This window comes from Calypte anna, chromosome 11 (assembly GCF_003957555.1).
Source record: "Calypte anna isolate BGI_N300 chromosome 11, bCalAnn1_v1.p, whole genome shotgun sequence".
Lineage (NCBI taxonomy): Eukaryota > Metazoa > Chordata > Aves > Apodiformes > Trochilidae > Calypte > Calypte anna.
This window is the reverse complement of record NC_044257.1, coordinates 20,045,160-20,065,225: the sequence shown is the minus strand read 5'-3', so window position 1 is coordinate 20,065,225 and position 20,066 is coordinate 20,045,160. Positions and strand designations below refer to the sequence as shown.

The 20,066-nt window shown below is 54.5% G+C and overlaps 2 protein-coding genes across 2 annotated transcripts in view; one reads left to right on the top strand and one right to left on the bottom strand.

Moving 5' to 3' along the window:
• The first annotated feature begins 163 nt into the window (after positions 1-163).
• DHX38 (DEAH-box helicase 38) lies at positions 164-9,833 on the top strand. Its single transcript, XM_030457689.1, has 26 exons — positions 164-682; positions 1,081-1,268; positions 1,409-1,513; positions 1,914-2,079; positions 2,188-2,306; positions 2,416-2,492; positions 2,584-2,739; positions 3,330-3,491; positions 3,575-3,682; positions 4,523-4,635; positions 4,738-4,875; positions 5,133-5,319; positions 5,405-5,590; positions 6,009-6,149; positions 6,327-6,437; positions 6,511-6,627; positions 6,857-6,964; positions 7,083-7,195; positions 7,643-7,851; positions 7,929-8,083; positions 8,163-8,318; positions 8,399-8,533; positions 8,610-8,735; positions 9,101-9,196; positions 9,365-9,486; positions 9,596-9,833. Exons 1-26 carry the CDS (start codon positions 384-386, stop codon positions 9,678-9,680), a joined length of 3,678 nt encoding a protein of 1,225 aa, XP_030313549.1. The 5' UTR covers positions 164-383; the 3' UTR covers positions 9,681-9,833.
• A 5,179-nt stretch (positions 9,834-15,012) lies between these two features.
• Positions 15,013-20,066, bottom strand: part of LOC115598965 — a 77,276-nt gene continuing 72,222 nt past the window's right edge. Inside the window, exons 6-7 of the mRNA XM_030458093.1 lie at positions 16,455-16,568; positions 15,013-15,666 (exon numbers count right to left, since the gene is read on the bottom strand). Coding sequence (XP_030313953.1) covers positions 15,412-15,666; positions 16,455-16,568 — 369 coding nt within the window. The 3' untranslated portion in view covers positions 15,013-15,411. The remainder of the gene's footprint in view (positions 15,667-16,454; positions 16,569-20,066) is intronic.

The window sequence follows — 20,066 nt, the reverse complement described above, 5'->3', positions numbered from 1 at the left end:
GCTCCCCCCACCCGTTGACGGTCCCCGGGTGCGGCTCTGCCTCCGCCTCCTGCCGCTCTCATCCCACCTCACCCGCCGTGACAGAAAGTCCTCCAGCTGTCATGTGACCAGCACCGGAACTCCGCTAAGGCTGCGCAGTTCTCTCTGGTCGGGTTGGACTCTATGGTGGCCACCACCACTTCAGGCTCTGGCGGCGATGTCTATGGTGTCGGCGGCTAGAGCGGCTTCTCCCGCGGGGCATTGTGGGGCGGCCATGGCGGCGCGCAGGGAGCTGTAGCGCAGGGAGCCGGAGCTCCGTGTCTGAGACAGGCCCGGGGCGGTGGGAGCGGGGTCGAACCGGGTCGGGACAGCGCTCCGGAGCAGAGAGCGGGCCCCCGGCGGCGATGGCGGAGGCGGGAGAGGAGTCGCTGCACCAGCTGGCGGGGACGGGCCCCGAGGCAGGCGGGCTGGTCCAGCAGCACGTCTTCAAGGCACCGGCGCCGCGCACTTCGCTGCTGGGGCTGGATGTGCTGGCGGCACAGAAGCGGCGGGAGCGCCAGGAGGAGGCGGCCGGCGGAAAGCGGTCCCGGGTCTGCTCGTACAAGGACTGGGAGGAGGGCCGCGACGAGACGGGCAGCCCCGAGGAGGAGGAGGAAGAGGAGGCGGGGGTCAAGCGGAGCGGTCGGGGCGGCCATAAGGACAGGTGAAGCCTGCGGGGGTTCCTGCTGCGGGCAGGGGTGGCCGCGGAGTCCCCGCGGGTGACGGTGTGAGCACCGGCAGTGTTTGCGGGCCGTGACACCCCCTGTGGCAGGGGGGTCGGGAGATTCCTCCGGGGGACGGGGAGCACCTCTGTAGGTCTGGGAGGAGCTGTTTGTCTGGTGCCCGCCCTGAGGCGCACTGGGCTGGCAAACGGCAGTCATCGGGTGGCGAGCCCCCTGCTCAGGGGTGTCTGGGGGCGTCAGCAGAGTGAATGGGCTGCTAGTGGAGGGGGCACTTTTTGCTGTAAGCCGCTGCTATCGTGGAGGGTGGGACGGGAGCTGTGCAAGCCAAGCTGCTCCTCAGCACTGCTGAGCTTTTCTCCTCCCTGCTCTGTCTCTCCAGGCATTACCGTTCTGTCCGTGTGGAAACACCTTCCTACACAGGGGGGGTAAGTGAGGAGTTCTGGGAACGCAGCCGGCAGCGGGAAAGGGAGCGCCGCGAGCATGGTGTCTTTGCCTCCTCCAAGGAGGAGAAGGAGCGGAAGAAGGAACGCAGCCGGGACCGGGATCACGACCGTAAACGGGACAGCGGTAACTGCTCAGGGACTCCTCCTGTGCTGGGTCTGGGATTGTCTCAGCTGGAGTTCTGAGCTGATGTTCCAGGTGTTTCTGCAGCTGAAGTGGGAAGCCTGTTAGTGCACTGGGTGTCTGATCTCTCATTCTTTTGGCAGAGGAGCGGGACAGGAGCCGTCACAGCAGCAGGTTGGAGAGGGATGGCTCATCCGAGCGGAGCAGCAGGAGAAGCGAACCAGAGAGTCCCCGACACCGGCCTAAAGGTGGGAGTGGGACCTGGTGGGGTTTTCATGTCAGAACTAACAGAAAAGGGCTTGGTTTTATTTTGTTTGCTGCTGGTTTCGTCAAGACAAGTGTGGGTGGAAGAGCCTGCATCTTTTAATGTTTGTGGTTAGGGCCAGTATGAAACCCCCAGCTGGACCTGGGTGCAGTCTGCCAGCTGTGTGTGTGAAAAGCAGGCCTGTCCCTGTGCAGTGGGATCCGTGTGGGGTCTGTGGCAGAGATGAGGTTCTTTGACAATTTTCTCTGGAATCACTGAGTCAGCCCCTTGGAGGGAGGGAGAGGGGGAACCTTCTCTCTGCTCCTTGCTAGAAGGTGCCAGGTGGCTCCAGGTGCTGGGATCACCGCTGGAACATCAGGCGTCAAACCCCTTTCCTCTGCTAGATGCAGCCACGCCGTCTCGCTCCAGCTGGGAGGAAGATGACAGTGGGTACTGCAGCACCCGCCGCTCGCAGTGGGAATCTCCCTCACCCACACCTTCCTGTCGGGACTCTGAGCGCAGCCACCGGCCATCGTCGCTGCGGGACATGGACCGGAGGGACCGGGACAGGTACTGAGGTGTAGGGCTGTGGCTGCTGGGCTGCAGGGAGGGGAGGGCATGTGTCAGAGCAGCGCTTGTCTGTGAGCTCCAACTCCTCCCTCTCCCTGTTTATCTCAGGTCTGTGAGGAGCAGATACTCAGACAAGACACCATTACCCACCCCGTCATACAAATACAACGAGTGGGCTGATGACCGGAGGCATCTGGGCGCTACGCCACGGCTGAGCAGGGGCAGAGGTGAGGAGCCTGGGCTGGGTGGCCCAGTCCCCTTCCCCTGCACAGCACCAGCCTGGGCTCCCCAGGGTTTCCTCTGGGGCCTGGACTGACCAGTCCAGCTCACCCACAGGGCGCCGTGCAGATGGGGAGGAGGGCATCACCTTCGAGACGGAGGAGGAGCGGCAGCAGTGGGAGGATGACCAGCGGGTGAGGGCCTGAAGGCGGGCGAGGAGCAGGGCGTGCGGTGGGCTCGGGCTGTGGGACCTCGGGGCTCAGGGCCACACCTCTCTCCTCCCAGCAAGCTGACCGGGACTGGTACATGATGGACGAGGGCTATGATGAGTTCCACAACCCCCTGGCCTACTCCTCCGAGGAGTACGTGAAGAAGCGTGAGCAGCACTTGCACAAGCAGAGGCAGAAGCGCATCTCGGCGCAGCGGCGGCAGATCAATGAGGTGGGGGTGGGCACTGGGGGGGCTATGTGTAGGCACTGCCTGTTTGGTGCCCCTGGAAAGGCTTCTGTGCTGGCAGCGAAGGCGTGAGCCCTGGCTCTCAGGTGGAGAAGGACGGGCTGTGTCCTTTCCCGACCGAACGAGGGCTCAAAGGGACACTGCTGTTCCCCTGGGAGTGCAGCCCTGCATCCCCTGCACTCTGTGGATTTGGTGGCCAGGATGACACGCAGTGTCTGGGGCAGCAGCAATGCAGAGGGCTGTGCCCTTCTGCTTTGGGGTTTGTCTGCTGTTGGCCCAGTGGGTGCTGGGGGCTTCTACCCGCAGCACATGAGCAGGATTATGCCTGTCTATGGTCAGAGTATGGCAGGGACCTGCAGACAATGTCTGTCCTGCATTTCTCAGGGGACAGTCCTGGTGACCCAATGGTTCCTAGGGGCAGTCTGCATTTGTTTGCTCTTGGCCTTCTGGGGCTGGAACCCTCCATTTCACTCTCTAACCACTGCAAGGATCAGACCTGGGCATAGTCTTATGATGGGATCTCTGAGGCTTGCTGTGGGGCTCCTGCATGTTTTCTGATCTCTTGTTTCCTGCAGGACAATGAGCGCTGGGAGACAAATCGCATGCTGACCAGTGGTGTGGTTCATCGGATTGAAGTGGATGAAGATTTTGAGGAGGATAACTCTGCTAAAGTGCATCTGCTTGTGCACAACCTGGTGCCCCCTTTCCTGGATGGGAGGATTGTCTTCACCAAGCAGGTAGAGGCCATGGCTGAAGGTGCAGGTGGTAGGGAGTCCTGCAAGCCTGAGCTCTGCCCTGAAGCAATAACTCTTTCCTCTAGCCAGAGCCAGTCATCCCTGTCAAGGATGCCACCTCTGATTTGGCCATCATAGCCCGAAAAGGCAGCCAGCTGGTGCGCAAGCACAGGGAGCAAAAGGAGCGTAAGAGGGTATGCTGGGACTGTTTGGCTTACTACCTCCCCTATGCACTCTGTGGTGCCTCACAACTTGGGTTTGGCCCTTGCAGAGCGAGGGCTCTGGTGGTGGTGATAATGAGTTAGTATTTTTGTGACCTGAGATGTCCTGGCAGCTCAGCATGTGTTGTTGTCTCACAAGCAGCTGCTGTGGTGTGACCTGCTCAGGTGCTTCTGGGGGGTATATAGATGGGTCTGACCTGAGGGGCACCAGGGTCACAGGAGGGGACAGTGGGTGGTCACGTGGGAACACTACAGTCAGCGTGGCAGCAAGATACACCTTGTTGTGTCTCATCAGAAGAGCTTTGAGGAGGAGTGTGCAGGAAGTTCCAGGAGTTCTGGGGGTGTTCCTCCAAAGCTGTGTGATAGCTGTGGGGAAGGCACAGATGTGTTCTTGGTAAACTGAAAATGAGCTGGATTAGAGCTGCATATACTGCAAATGGATCAGAAGCTGGCATGGTATTCAGGGGCAAGAGCAAGCAGGTAAGTGGGAGAGACCTGTGAGCACCTGACAGGAGGTGGAAAATTATCTCTGGTTCAGATTTGTGTAGGTTTGTTTTCAAATTGAATGGGAGGGGTTAGTATCTGGAAATGTTTTCTTAGGAGGTGGTTGGTCATCCTGTGCCTGAAGGCTTTGTATCCAGACCAGTGTTGAAAAGCTCTGCTCCAGGTCCCTTGGAAGAGACAGACTTGGTGCAGGAATGGGATGTGTATTCTGTGTCATAGCACTGGGTAGCTTTTCCGTTCCTGTGAGCAGGGCTGGAGAGGAACAGTGTGTCCACTGCAGCAAGGCTTTGCTGCTTTCTGTTCTTCCAGGCTCAGCATAAGCACTGGGAGCTGGCGGGCACAAAGCTGGGAGACATTATGGGGATCAAGAAAGAGGAGGAGAAGGATGAAATGTTGACAGAAGATGGCAAAGTGGATTACAAGTAGGAACTTAGTTTGAATTACCCCTGCTCAGCTGAGGACAAGGCTGTAGCCAGAACATAGTGTTTGAAGAGGCGGTTTTAGGACTTCTCATGTTTCCTTAGGACTGAGCAGAAGTTTGCTGAACACATGAAAGAAAAAAGTGAAGCCAGCAGTGAGTTTGCCAAGAAGAAATCAATCCTGGAGCAGAGACAGTATCTGCCCATCTTTGCTGTGCAGCAGGAGCTGCTCTCCATCCTCAGGTATGGCTGCTGGGGAGCTGGTCACAGAGCACCCCAGGGCATTGGCCTACATCTCAGGAACCCAAGAGAGAAATTCTCTGGGGCGTACAGCATGTGTGGAAACCCTACCCTCAGGAAACAAACTCCAAAATGTTACTTTGTGTGGTTAGTGGCAGCTTTCCTGCCGGAGCAGGGTGATGGTTGGGTGGCCAGCCAGGGCTGTGAACACAAAAGCTCTTCTTGTAGCTAATGAAGAAATATTTTTCCCTGTTCTTCAGAGACAACAGCATTGTGATTGTGGTGGGGGAAACAGGGAGTGGGAAGACAACTCAGCTGACCCAGTACCTCCATGAGGATGGCTACACAGACTATGGGATGATTGGCTGCACCCAGCCCCGCAGGGTGGCCGCCATGTCAGTGGCCAAGCGGGTCAGCGAGGAGATGGGGGTGCGCCTGGGAGAAGAGGTGAAGCTGGCAGGGTGAGGGGCATGGCCTGGCCTCAGGGTCACAGGGCTCTGCTGGAGGCTGGCTGGTGTCTCTGCCCTCCCAGGTGGGCTACGCCATCCGCTTTGAGGACTGCACTTCTGAGAACACAGTGATCAAGTACATGACAGATGGGATCCTGCTCCGTGAGTCGCTGCGGGAGGCAGACCTGGACAACTACAGTGCCATCATCATGGATGAGGCGCACGAGCGCTCCCTCAACACAGACGTCCTCTTCGGCCTACTCCGGGAGGTGATGTGAGCCCAGGCTAGCAGAACAGGGCACATGAGCTGCTCTTAATGCAGAGCATTGGCAGGGACAGCCCTTCCTTACCAGGTCTGGGGGAGAGAAGCTGAGCTGTCACAGCTCTGTCTGCGTGTGCTGTTCCAGAACTTCTGGTCTTCGAGAGATAAATCTCCCTGAGTGCCTCTGTGCTGCCACAGACTAGTTGGCTGGCAGGTACTGTAGGTACAGAGTTCTTTGCTGGCTTAAGGCTTCCTGGACTGAGGCTGGCAGATCACATAGCATCTGTGTTCCCTGGCACTGGTGGTGAGTGCCTCTAGAGTGCAGCAGCAGCTCTGTCCTGTGCTGTTGTCTCAGTAAGACTGGAAGCAGCCATGCACATATCCCCCATATAGTATCCTCATTGTTCCTTTTGTCTGCTTTCCAGGTGGTAGCCCGACGCTCAGATCTTAAGCTTGTTGTCACCTCAGCCACCATGGATGCAGACAAGTTTGCCTCCTTCTTTGGGAATGTTCCAATTTTTCACATTCCTGGGCGCACTTTCCCCGTTGATATTCTCTTCAGCAAGGTACGGTCAGCATGACAGAGGGAAGTTCTGCTGTGACAGGAGGGGTGTGACCTGGGTGTAGTGGGATCTGTGGTGGGAAGAAGGGACAGACGAGTAGTTGTGTGTGTGTGACACAGCCTCCCACGGGGGATGGGTCAGGTGAGAAGATGGGTGTCTAACCTGGGCTGTTCCTTTCAGACCCCACAAGAGGACTACGTAGAGGCTGCGGTGAAGCAAGCCCTGCAGGTCCATCTGTCTGGTGCTCCTGGGGACATCCTTGTCTTCATGCCTGGCCAGGAAGACATAGAGGTGAGCTGGGAAGGGCAGGCACTGTCCTGCCCCCTTGTTTTAAACTTCTGTTTACACCCTGCTTTGTCTCTAGGTGACTTCAGAGCAAATTGTGGAGCACCTTGAGGAGCTGGAGAAGGCGCCTGCTCTTGCTGTACTTCCTATCTATTCTCAGCTACCGTCAGACTTGCAGGCCAAGATATTCCAGAAGGTGCTGATGTGTGCTCTGAGGCAGGAGTGGGGACAGGGAAAACTAGTGCAGGGAAGACTGCTGAGCATGAGTGAGAGCTGCAGATGTGTCTTTTGTATTGCATGTGGGGGGCAAGAGGAGGCATGTGTCCACCTCAGCTTCCCAGTAGTCACCCCTGGGCTGTGTTTGCTGCTCCCCAGAGGTGCAGAGTCCCCTTCCCAGGGGTCTGACCCACACGGTGTGCTTGCAGGCTCCAGATGGGGTCAGGAAGTGCATCGTTGCCACCAACATTGCAGAGACCTCGCTGACAGTAGATGGCATCATGTTTGTGATTGACTCTGGCTACTGCAAACTGAAGGTAAGCCACAATTTCCTCTGCTGTTAATGCCTGTGATCTCTGGCGTTGGGTTGAAGGAGTTCTGTAGTAGTGACCCAGCCTTCCTCTTACTGTAGCTGGTTCTTCTTGTGCCCTGCAGGTTTTCAACCCCCGTATAGGCATGGATGCGCTGCAGATCTACCCCATCAGTCAGGCCAATGCCAATCAGCGGGCAGGCCGAGCTGGCCGAACAGGCCCAGGACACTGCTTCAGGTTGGCACCTCATGGGTGTTCTCTGTCCTGTCCTGTCTGCTGCCTGGCACCAGGTTATAGCTATTTTTTTTCTCACTGGAGCTGTTCATAGTCTTGAACTCCTTGAGGGGGATGAGGGCAGTAGGCAGCCCTTGAGGCCTTCTCTTTTGGACCCAGTGCCTCTGCAGATGAAAGGGTGTGTGCCAGCTTCTTCCTTTGCTCAGCTTCACCTGTGGCTATTCTGCCTCTCGGGATAACAGCCAAGCCAAAGGAAGCTTTCTTGAGGCTTTTCTTGGGGTCTGCACCCAGGGGAGGGCTGTGCTGCAGGGTGTACCCCCAGGCACCCCTGAGTCATGCTTGGGCTAGGGTGGAGGTTCCTCCCTGGCTTCTGCTTGCTGGGCTGGGCCATGGCTGGTGAGTCAGTGAGGAACACAGCAGCCTGATCAGCTTTTGGCATTTCTTCTGCAGGCTCTACACCCAGAGTGCCTACAAGAATGAGCTTCTGACAACCACGGTGCCCGAGATCCAGCGCACCAACCTGGCCAATGTAGTGCTTCTTCTCAAGTCCCTGGGTGTTCAGGACCTGCTGCAGTTCCATTTCATGGATCCACCCCCCGAGGACAACATGCTAAACTCCATGTACCAGCTGTGGATCCTGGGGGCCCTTGATAACACAGGTATTTGCTCCTGGTGCAAACTGTCAGCCACTGGGCTGGGACCTGCACAGCTGCTGATCCCCTTTCTGTTCCTGTAGGTGGTCTGACTTCAACAGGACGTCTCATGGTAGAGTTCCCACTGGATCCTGCACTCTCCAAAATGCTCATTGTCTCTTGTGACATGGGTTGCAGCTCTGAGATCTTGCTCATTGTCTCCATGTTGTCTGTGCCTGCCATCTTCTATCGGCCTAAGGTACCCATTTGCTCTTCCAGATGTTTGGGGCCTTTGATTAACCCGTTCTTGGTTAACAAGTTCTTGGCTCACTCCTCAGGGCCGAGAGGAGGAGAGTGACCAAGTGCGTGAGAAGTTTGCAGTTCCAGAGAGTGACCACTTGACTTACCTGAACGTTTACCTGCAGTGGAAGAACAACAGCTTTTCCACACTGTGGTGCAACCAGCACTTCATCCATGCCAAGGCCATGCGGAAGGTGAGGCCATGGCAGCGAGTCCAGGGGAAGGAGGGAGCCTCTTGCAGGAGGGGTCTGGCTGACGTACATATGCTTGGCAGGTGCGGGAAGTGCGTGCCCAGCTCAAGGACATTATGGTGCAGCAGCGGATGAGCCTGGCGTCCTGTGGGACTGACTGGGACATTGTCAGGAAGTGCATTTGTGCTGCCTATTTCCATCAAGCTGCAAAGCTGAAGGTGAGAGGTGTCTGTGCTAGTGTGGGAGCTGAGGCACTGCCTGGGACAAGTGGGCCCACCACACCTCTCTTTGCAGGGCATTGGGGAGTACGTGAACATCCGCACAGGCATGCCCTGCCACCTCCACCCCACCAGCTCCCTATTTGGCATGGGCTACACACCAGACTACATTGTCTATCACGAGTTGGTCATGACCACCAAGGTGAGCTCAAGCTGAGAGCTGGCTGCAGGGGTGGGGAGGGCTCAGAGAGGAGGGGAGGGGGGCTTTGCTGGGCCCTCTTATCGGGAGGGCAGTTGTCTGCCTTTCTTATCTATACTGACTAGGGCATGTCCACGTCATCTGCAGTCCTGTTTGTCCCTTCACTAATATTTTTTCCCAGCATATGTAGACCATATTTGAACCTCTTCTGCAGTTTCACGAAGTTCAGCCCATAGCAGGTTCAGAGGCTGGGGGAATTGTCAGGAAGGGATATAATCCCATCCTGAGAAGTATCATCAGCAAGCAAGGGAAGGGGTGCTCAGGACCTGTGAGTGCCATCCCGCTACCCTTTCCTTCTGTCCCTGCAGGAATACATGCAGTGTGTCACTGCTGTGGATGGGGAGTGGTTGGCAGAACTGGGCCCCATGTTCTACAGTATCAAACATGCTGGCAAGTCACACCAGGTGAGTCTCCTGTCCGGGACAAGCTGTCAGACAGCAGCCCCACAGCACACCTGTTCTGGTGCAGTATGTGGGTGTGTTTAGACATGGAGAGAACAGATTTGTGGGCTTGCAGAGAGTCTGTTGCTGGCCAGCCCTGTCTGTTTCTGATCTGCTGCTGCCTTGCTGCAGGAGAACCGCCGCCGTGCCAAGGAGGAGGTATCTGCCATGGAGGAGGAGATGGCTTTGGCGGAGGAGCAGCTGCGTGCCCGTCGGGAGGAGCAGGAGCGGCGAAATCCAATGGGCAGCGCAAGGTGGGTGCTGGCCTGCCTGGAGATGGGTTGCCTGGAGCAGGGGGTGTCCCACCTGCCTCAGGGTGCTGTGGTCCAGGGAATCACTAATCAACTTGTCTTCTCCTGGCAGATCTACTAAAATCTACACCCCAGGACGGAAGGAGCAGGGGGAGCCCCTGACTCCACGACGCACCCCAGCCCGCTTCGGCCTCTAAGGAAGCAGTGCCTGCTGCTGCGAGGCTGGAAGACTTCCAGGAGCAGCTGGACCTTAGGAGAGCATCCAGCTCCTCTGGTCAGTGCTCTGCAAGCCTCCCTACAGCTTGTGGCCCAGTGATTTTACTACAGAACAGAAAGTATTTTATTTGTTTTAAGGTTGTCAGTGAACTCCTTGCTTTGTTTTGCGCCGATTCTTGTCTGGTGCTGGCCTGATGGCCTGCAGAGCCAGGGACATACTACAGAATGACCAAAGGTCAGAGACAGCTTGGCCCTGGCCCCTACCACAGCAGAGACAGTTATTTTTGTTCCATGTTTCTTCCTCTTCAAAAGGGTAGAAATAACTGGAACAAGTTGTTGGAAATGAAATTTCAGTTTTCATGTCCTTCCCTGTCCATGTGGCCTCCTGGCACATATCAATAGTGTTTAGACAGCCAAGTGGATTTTTTCCCTCTCTTAAAGCACCAGATCAATAGTGCAAAAAACCCAACCCCAACCCAGACTCGCCCTGTGCATGTGCTATGGTAAACCTGGACAAATAGGACCTGGACCCAGTGGAGCGTTGCGATGGCCGTGGTGGGGTGGGTGGCTGTACAAGTGTGTCCCCTCTGCCTAACACATGGGGGCTGAGTGTGCCCCATTAATTCTGTGGGGCAAATGCAGTACCTGTGGGCAAGGAGTGCTTGCCAGGATGGCTGGACAGGGCTGATGCTCAGTGCAGTTTCACAGGTGAGTATTTAAACTGGAAATTTTCAAGGCCAAGCTGGGCCCAGAAGGTGAAGCAGATGTACCATAATAGAAATCATCGGTTGCCATGACAACCTGCTCCACCAGCGGGTTGCAGCACCAACAGTCCTGTGAGCAGGGCCACTTAACCCCCACTGTGCAGAATGCAATTGAATTTAGCTCTAATTTCTGTCTGTGCAAGGGAACAGCATTTCCCTGCAGATTTCTGTCTTGTTTAGGCAGTGGCAGACAGGCACGGACCCTCCACAGGGCACTGGGTCCCCAGTGCCATCCTCTGCTTCTGTGCTCCTCCATAGCTATTGGTGCTTTAATTAAAGCTGGTCACCCATCACCCCAGCTGATGTGCAGCCCATGGAACCACAGTGGTGTTTTGGTTGGAAGAGACCTTTAGGATTATAAAGTCCAGGTGCTCATCTAGCATGCTGCCATCCTGCTGCCCAGGGCTGGCTACTGCAGGGGTGCAGGCAGTGCTTGTTGTAAGGCTGGAGCCTGCTCCAGCTCCCTGTGAGCTGTGGGGCAGCCCCACAGCTGCCTGCTCATGCTTACTGGTGCTGGGAGGACAGGGGAGGTCTGGCTGGACCCTCGGTCAGGTGAGCTGGCACCACACAGTGCTGGGGGTGGGAGTTGTCTCACTTTAATTACTGCCATAATGTTATTCTTTTCAGTGCCACGTTAATTGAAATTAAACAGCTGCCACGTTCTGGCTGGGACGAAAGTGAATCCTTTTTCATTCCCCTCTGGTTTAATGAAGACTGACATGCTGAGAGAAAACAAAGGCGATCCATCCAGCTGCTGCTTCTTGCTGGCACGTGCACCATCAGCAACCAGGGACATGGTGAGCTGGCAGAGGGGCCCTGGAGACCCCCCTGCTGCCAGCTCCAGGGCTGGTTCAGGGACAGGGGAACAGGCACCCATGTCTCAGGGTGTCAGGGAGCACTCCAGTGTGCCCAGGTGCTGAACACAGGCTTTGAGCCCTTCTGTGAAGAAGTGTCTGTCCATTGGCTGTGCCCAGTGCTGCTCCTCGGCCATCCAGCAGCCCCAGGGTGGTCCAGTCCCTATGGGCTTGGCTAGCTTCAGCATCCCAACCTTTGGAGTCACAAACTCCCAAACTCAGCCCACGCTGAGGTGGCTGAGGAGGTCACCTCTCTCCAGCCTTAAGCTTTCTTCTTTTTTTAGGACTAGGATCTTGCTTGTGATGCCATTCAGTACTTTAAAATATGCAAAACAAGGCACCGGTACAAATCTCATTAACACCCGCCTCCAACATCATTAAGATGTTTCCAAGAAAATTAATTGAGAGACTCATTAAAAATAAATTAAGAAAAATGTGTTGCAGAGCGCCTGCTCTGAGCTCGTAAATCACGGCTCAAAGCTCCAGGCCGCTGCACAGGCAATTAACGCCAGCCAATTTGTTTTATCCTGACTGTGAAAATTAGAAAGCAGACATGGAGATTAGATTAGGGATGTCTGTCAAGCGGAACTTGGAGTGAATATTTTAGGATACAAAATGGAAATCAAGAACACAAAGCTGGGACTTCATTGGGAAGAGCTGACAGGCGGTGGTGGGGAGGGAGGAGGCTGAGTTGGAGGTGTTCCGTTCCATGGAGCGGCACCATGTCTGTATTTAGGGACACGCCATCTCGCCCTGCCGCCACCAGGCAGCTCTGCATTCCCACTGGAGTGTCCTCAGCCCTTTGTGGCTGCACACAGGCACCGGTTGCCCCTTTTGGGGAGCGTCAGCTCATATTGAGAGTGCACTTTGAAGTCACTGTGTGTTACACAGCCTGAGCCAATACGTCACCTCTGTATATGCTGATTACACACTTGGATTAGCAAACACAGTGTGACTGGGTGAGACCAGTGCTTGGGACTTAGTCAGCTTTGTGCCATTAGCACCCCTTTGTCCATCTCTAGCACATCCCATCAGAGGACCTCAAACTACTTTATATTCATGAACTGCACAGCCCTTCTGCAAAATGAGCAAGTGTTATTGTCCCCATTTTGTGGAGGGAAGCTGTAGCAGCGATAAATTAAGGGAAATGCACAAACGGCCCGTGCAGCAGCAGATGATGTGGTGTTTCAGGTGCCAGCAGTGTGCGGGACACAGCAATGGCTGCGGCAGAGACCGCCGTGGAGCACACGAGGGGCAGAGTGCAGGACAGGTACCACAGACAGCGTCCTGCCTGCCATCGGCTGCGAGACCCGAGCAGATCAGGAGTGAGCCCGTCCCTGGGCCATCGTCCCCGAGGGGCATCGCCCACGGGCTGCCAGGTGTGCTGCTCCTCGGAGCCAGCTGGTGTTACCCTCCTCCCTGGCTGCATGTTATTTCCCAGCAGCCACCCTAAACGCTCAGTTTTTAGAAAGCAATGATCAGGTTTTGCACCTGGGAAAGAAAATCCCCTGGGCAGGGCAGACTTCGGACTCGATGTTTGCCTCCCGGCCGGAGTCGGCGGCATCGGCCATGCCGCCCATCTCCGTAGCACACCCGAGGGCCTCGGGTGGCATTTCAACAGGAGAACTCCCCAGGTGTGCGAACTGACAGGGGGTCTTCTGCTGCATTTTTAACCTGACAGTTCCCACCCCCGTACCCCGCAGGGTGGCGGGCAGGGGGCTGCAGCCGCTGTGCCTCCTCTCGGCTCAGTGCCAGTGTTCCGTATGCATGAGAACACTGTCACCAGCCACACCGGCTGCCCCGCGGGGGCCCAACCCCCGAACGCCGGGTGCGGGTGGGTTTGTGCAGGACTTCCCCACTTCGGGGTAGCCGCGGAAGAATGCCTTTCGCAGCACCGCTCCTCACCGGATCCTTCCGCGCCCCGCCCCGCCGCACCGGCTGCCTCCGGTCGCCAGGGGTCGCCCTCGCCCCGCGCTGCCCGCTGGTGGCGGCCCCGCCCCCCGGATACCTTTGTTCTCTGCAGCTACCGCCCCCGGGCCGGGCCGCGGGTCCCGCCCCACCGGCACCGATGACCCCGGCGGTGTGGGGGCAGCGCCCGGCGGGGGCGCGGGGGACGCACATACCGTCCCGCACCGGGGCCCGGCCTGCCAGGGGCGACCGCGACCCAACCGCTCTCCCGTGGACGCGCCGTTTCCCCCTCCGGTCGTACCGGACCGGGGTGCCCGGGTCGGGGCGTCCGACCCGGACACCCCCGCTGCCCGATCCCGGGGGCGGCGGGTCCCAGCCCCCGCTCTTTGAGAGGCTGCGGCGTTGGGCTGGACTCATGAAAGGGAAAACAGAGTTTGCGTTGGTGGAATTTGAATGAGGCTCTAAAGGTTACTTCTCTGCGGCTCGAGCGATGATTTCCAATTCTCTGTGTTCGCAGGAAACGGGCACCTCTGGTCTAATCACCGGGTGCTGTCTGGGGCACGGTCGGTGTGTTTGGCTGGTGAGGAATATCAACAAACATGAATGATCAGTAGCATGGTCAGAGTCTACAGGGGAGGAATAACAGGCAGGAAAGTCTTGCATGGCTTTGCATTCCACAATGAAAATGATCTCATTATCCTTACAGGGTCTCGGGCAGCTACTTGAAAAATACTTATTAAAAAAACATTGCAGCTCTTGGGAGAGGGTCCCCTCCAGAGAAAGGAGAAAGAAAGAACTGGAAGTGTAAAAAAACAAGAGCAGGAGGAAGGAGCTACAGCAGCAAAGATAGCGAGGAACCTGCCCAGTTGCATCTCCAGCAGAAGCAGAGCCCAGGGCAAACCCAGGAGCTGGCAGAGCCCTCGGTGCCTCCGTTGTCCACCCAGCAGCCCCCCGTTTCCCCTGCAGTCCCGGGAGGAGCTGGGCATTGAGGCAGCTGGTGGAGCAGGTGGGACCCCCAGCCCACTCACACCGAAGCCTTCGGTGTTCCCCTTGCACTAGCACCAGGTTTCTCAGCTCCTCCCTGACACAGCATTGCAGGGGTGGCTGATGCCTCCTCCGCCTGGGATGGACAGACCCAGTGTCACAGCCACAAGGAGCCAGGGCCTCCTGAGACCGTCCGGCCCCTGGCAGGGTCAGGAGTAGCAGGCTGCCCGGGACTGCATCTGGTGGGGTTTTAAATGTGTCCAGCACTGGGCAGTGGGAACCACATGAGCATGTAACTCAGCAGAAAGCAGAGATCCTGCTGGAAGAAGGGAGGAGCAAATGAAGGGAAAGCAGCATTACTCAGCTCTGGTCATGGAACACGATGTCTGGGTGGTTCTTGCAGTTGCAGCCACAAAGCTGATGGTATTTGGGTGGTGCACTGGGACAGCTACAGCAGTGTTGGCTCTGTAGCCTCCTCCGGAATCAGTAGCAATGACAACAGCTGGTAGGGATGGAGAACAGGGAAGTGGAGGGGACACAGAAACCCCAAGGAACTGGGTCAGTGGGAAAAGAATCCTGTGGTGGGGACTGCAGGCAGAACCACCACCGGGTGGTGGGCATGGGAATGCAGAAGTACAGGCAGAGAGGATCTTCATGCTCTTCCTTTCCTTATGGTTAAGCTTACCTGAGTCTTTGGCCAAAAGGAAATTATTATACTAAGATACATAAAACATGAAAAATAGGAGAAACAAAATTGAGACCACACATCTGCTTCTTAGCAAGCTTCATTAGCCCCATTGGTACATCTATAATCAGAGGCAAAAACCCAGTCATCAGTGCCAAGGGATTGACTGCTGAGGAAGGAAGCACTGTATTCAACTTCATGTTCAGGTGAATGCCCTTCTGATGCTGCCTGTGTCAAACACATTATTGAATTCAGCAGTAACATGGTGAAAGTCCCTTGGCTGTGTACAAAAGATCAGGCTGTGTGATCCCTCCTGCTTTCTCTGCACCCACAGAGAGGAAGTGTGAAGAGGGGTGAGGGAACACACCATCATTTGTGTTCTGAGGTAGCAGCTCAGCATCAGCATGTCTGGGGGTGCAGCTGCCCTCCCCGGTGAGGTGTGAGCAGTGATGGATGCCTGGCAGAGCTTCACGGGATGAGCACAGAGTGGTGTTGGCTGCCTCAGCTGGGTTGTGGGCTATCCCGTGGACAGGTGGGCCACCAGCAGTCCTGTGGCCCTTGTTGCTTGGGGTGGTACGTGATGGTGGCATCTCAGAAGGAAGCCTTGCAGCAAGGGTGAGAGGGTGGCTGTGCTCTCTGGGTGTGGGTGTTCTGTGTGAGGAGGCTCCATGTACTCCCAGTTCTGCCCAACCTGACACAGAGTTTTACTTCTGCGAGGAGCAGGCTCCTGAGCTCTTCCCACAGGTGTGACAGTACTTGAGGGTAGACGTGCCTGAAAGAGGACAGGGCTGCAGTATCACAAGGCTGATCTGAACTAATCTTTTTGTTTTTTTCAGATGTTCAGTTGCTGTCCCTGATCTTGAAGGTACAAGACACAGCCAAATAGTCTTAACCCTGCTAAAGTTCTGGGGTGTTTGTACTTTCTTACAAGATTTCACTTGTAATCCCAGCTGCTGTAGCCCTCTTCCCTCCTCAGGAGGGAGGGTGTGGGGCTGTACTAGATAAAACCATATGTAGATGGGGAGATGGTTCTATGGAAACATTTGCTCAGTGCCCAGGAGCAGCCCAAAAGGCAAACTGACTGTTAAGAATTATTAGGAAAATAATAGGATGCAGATCACAGTTATGCCACTGAATAGATCCATAGTGGAAACTGCACAGTGATCACCGTATGCAGCTCTGGTCTGCCTCTCTCCAGGAAAATAGAGTTGGAAGGGTTTCAGAGAAGCGCAACAAGGGTGATCAAATAAAAAGAATATTTTCCGTATGAAGAAAAAGTAGATAGTCTCTTTAGCCTGGAAAAGAAATAACTGAAGAGGATTATAAAATCAAGTTTGGCATATAGAGGTTGTCTGCAGGATGATTTCTCATTGTCCGTTCAACACAGAAACCAGCAGCACCCCATAAATTAGCAGGTAGTGACTAAAAAGCAAAAAGCAAGTTTATTTTAGTGTCATATGTTGTGTCAGACTGCTTCACTCAGGATATGGTGGGCTCCTACCATTTATATGCATTCAAAAAGAAATGAAACATTTTAATGGCCGAAAGGAATCCACTTACGTTGATTAAGTGCAAGGCCTCAGTTTTGGTTCTGAAGCCTCCAAGCTGTGGATCCCTGGGGGCTGTCAGAGTACTGTGGTGCCTTACACTGAGCAAGAGAGCAGATCTTGGTGACTGTCAGAGACAAGAGAGCAGCAGAGATGAGACAGTGGGTTAGACACACTTTTGGCTATGGCAGACAGTTTTCTTCCCTGCAATGCTCTGGGCTCCTTTGGAAGGACTTATGCTGACACATCCCACCCTCTTTCAGTATCCATCTGTTCTCCTTTTTTAAGCATCTGTCTCCCAAAAGCCTAGCTCAAAGGTGTGCCGTGGTGGGCTAGTAACCCTGCTTTGTTGCAACACAGGTGAGCTAGCACAGAACACCTGTTCCAAACGTGCTTGCTGCTTTGAGCTCTAATCTGCTTCTAGCAGTAGTTTTCCAGTAAGATATGGGGTTACCAGATTTGTGCAAGCATAATGCTTCTCTTTTGGTCAACTGGAGGGCTGGTTTTGGGCACAGCAACTGCTGTCTGTCGGGAGATGGAACAAGAACCGCAGCAAGCTGTGGAGAGGAAGATGGATCTCAGTGGCTTCCTGGTGGGTGCAAAACTGCACTGTTATTCCTGCTGCACACAGCACTGGGCTCCCTGTCACATTTCTCATCTTCATGTGGAATTTGTCTGGGCAGCTGCCATTCCCACAAGACAACTTCAAATGAATTAAATGAATGACTGTTTTTCGTATTACAGGACATGATTCCAGGCACCCCAGTGCAGATGCACTAGCCAGATTCCAGGAATCAATCACCAGATTGCACTGTCTCCTTCTGCAAGCTACCAGCAGAGAAACTGAAAAGTTTCTTTTGTTTTTGGTTTTTTTTTTTGTAGTTATACTGAAACTTCACAGTTGATTTTAAGCCTTCTAGACAGGATAATACTGGATGCAAGTTCCTGCAGATGGCTATTGACTTCAGTGTGTGCCAAACTGCAGGGAACACCCCGTGCCATGCTGTCCTGTGACAGAGTGCTTCCCTGTACCAGCAGCGTGGCTCAGATCAGAGACCAGCTCCCTGGGATTTCTCACCAGCATCCTTGAAGATTGCCATCCAGCAAAGAAGTGATCTGTGCAGCCACAAGGTGAAATGCACCAGGAAACAGCATCATCTTCAAAACACACAAAGGGATTATCACTGTCTGAAAACAGCCCCATGCTGCCCTCTCCTCAGGGGTGGAGACGTGCTGCCTGCTGTGGCCTCAGGGACAGAGGACTCCAGGCTTCAGCTGACACTTTCCCAAGTCAGGTTTGTGTGTAATTGCTCACCATGTCAATGTAACCACACGCTCTTGCAGCGCAAGTGTCAGCCTGACTTCTCCCACAGCATCTACTCTCATGCTGCCATAATGCTAGGGGATGACTGCATGGTGGAACACAGGGGTACACCTGAAAGATGTGTAATTACTGAAAAGCAGTGGTGTTTTGGTGCTGTAGGACCACACTGAGGCCACAGATTATTCCCAGCCTCTGGATGTTGGAGCTGCAGGCAGCACCCAGTGCTGCAGCTGAACTCTAGCGGTGCTGGGGATGGACATCCTGTGCATGCAGTGTCAGAGTGAGGAGCATAATGGCTTCTCGTGTGATCTACACTGTCCCCAGCTTGCTCTGGCCCTTCTCATACCTGCCTTCTGCAACTGCTCCAATGTATCAAACCAAGATGTGGAACTGAAGGGACACATTGCAGGTCTTAAAGCATCCAAATGGGTGCTCCTCTAGTCAAGCCCTTTCCTGCACCTCTCCCAACCACTGACACAGACAATACAAGCCGGGGAACCCAAGGTGAGCTCCCATGTCACGTTGTAAGCATTGCTTACAGATCAGCTCCTGGAGGTGAGGTGCTGGTCCTTTTGTCTCTTCAAGCAGTGCCTCTCCTTGTCACATGCTTCATATTCTGCTGTGCACAGCTCTATGCAGAGGTGTAGCAGCCACAAATCCTCCATCTTTCTATTATGCAGTAAGTCCCCTACACCATTAGTTTAATGTATATTTTCCAATGCAAAAAAAAGCCACTACTGATCTGCAATGAATATTCAGCCAGCATTTCCCTTTCCTCTCTCTGTTAGATCACCCAGTTTAGCCAGCTGAGCATGGTGATCAGCCAGATATATTAGAAGCATGATTTTGACAAGAGAAGCTCTGCCCAACCTGATTCCGCATGGTAACCAAGAATGTAGTGAGTGGAAGGAGCATTAGCACTAGTCTAGAAATGCATCCCTATTTCTGGAGTTTGTTAGCACAATATGAAAATTATGATTCTTCATTCCTTTCTTTCATTCTGAGCTAAAGACCATCTACTGAAGACTCTTCAAAAAACATCCAGGCACTTTCTAATATCAAGCAAAATGCCTGAAGAATAAATTGCTTCTATCAGAAATAAAGCATTTTAGTTCTGCCACAAGCAGAGAGATCTGTGTTTATAAGTCTCTCCAAAGGCAACTCCATCTTTCCTGCTTTCCTCTCATTTTCTTTTGATGCACAAAGCCTGCATACTGCAGTGCTGTGATTGGATTCAGCTTTGGAACAGTGTAATTGTAAATATTCATTGGAATCCAAGCTAGTTTTCCCAAGTCTCTCTTAAAGGCTCTGCAGCTACACAAACAGTCATGTCTCTGCATTAGCCTCACAGCCTGGAGGCTGCCTGTTCCTCCACAGCCCCAAAGACTGCTCCTTCTGAGTCTGCATGGAGCGAAATCATCCTTGCAGGCCATTTTAGTCAATGCTCTGTTATTTTCTTTATTCCCTCTTTAATGTCTGCATTGAAGAGCTGGCTCTCAGACCCAGGTCCCTGTGGGGTTCCCCTCTGGTGCCTGCACGAAAAGCTCCGTCCACCTTGTCTGGCAATTCCTGCCCAGGCTGTGGGTGTTTCCAGCCCTGTCTGCCTGCTGGTGCTGCTGGGGTGTCTATGTGAGCTCTCTGTGCCCTGCTACACATGACATGGTGGGATCTGCTGTATGGTACAGAGTATATGCACATTCCAGCCTCCTGCTGAGGACCCATGATACAGGTCAATGCTGCTCAGTACTACCATGGCTGAGGTTCTATGGGTAGGGAGCATGCATCTGTCTGGGAACTGCACCCTGTAGAATATGGAGGAGAAAGCATACAGCTCAACCACTGATATCAGGGGCATTCCATCTCTCCAGCTGCTGAAGGTCCATGAGTGCACTCAAAGAGCAGGAGGAGGGCCAAGGGCAGTAGATACCTACGACCATGAAGGAGCAGAGGCGACACCTTTCCATCAGGCAGAGCCTGGGACAGCCACTGCACAGCCAGACTATGTGTCACCAAGCTGACCTCTCTCTCCAGGTGGTCTGTGACTGATAGCCATGCCCTGCACAATCCATTTGCAAAGCAGCACATGCAAGAAACTGCACGTAGCAATTGCCCCAAGAATGGAAATGTTATCCAAAACTTCTGATAGCAAGTCTGTGCACCCATCTCTGCCTCATTTACTCTTCTATTACCACCATGGGTAGAACTGCAGTGCTCAGGCCAAAGCCTGAGGCACAGAAGCACAGCAGCACGTCATGCAGATGGTGTTGGTAGCGAAGTCTTCATCATCCAGGCACTGCATAT

Bases quoted from the DNA above. Each gene is read 5' to 3' on its own strand.
- DHX38 (XM_030457689.1), top strand. From the start codon at position 384: ATGGCGGAGGCGGGAGAGGAGTCGCTGCACCAGCTGGCGGGGACGGGC. The intron at 2,493-2,583 runs GTGAGGGCCTGA...CTCTCCTCCCAG, and splicing joins AGTGGGAGGATGACCAGCGG to CAAGCTGACCGGGACTGGTA. The intron at 8,736-9,100 runs GTGAGCTCAAGC...CTGTCCCTGCAG, and splicing joins AGTTGGTCATGACCACCAAG to GAATACATGCAGTGTGTCAC.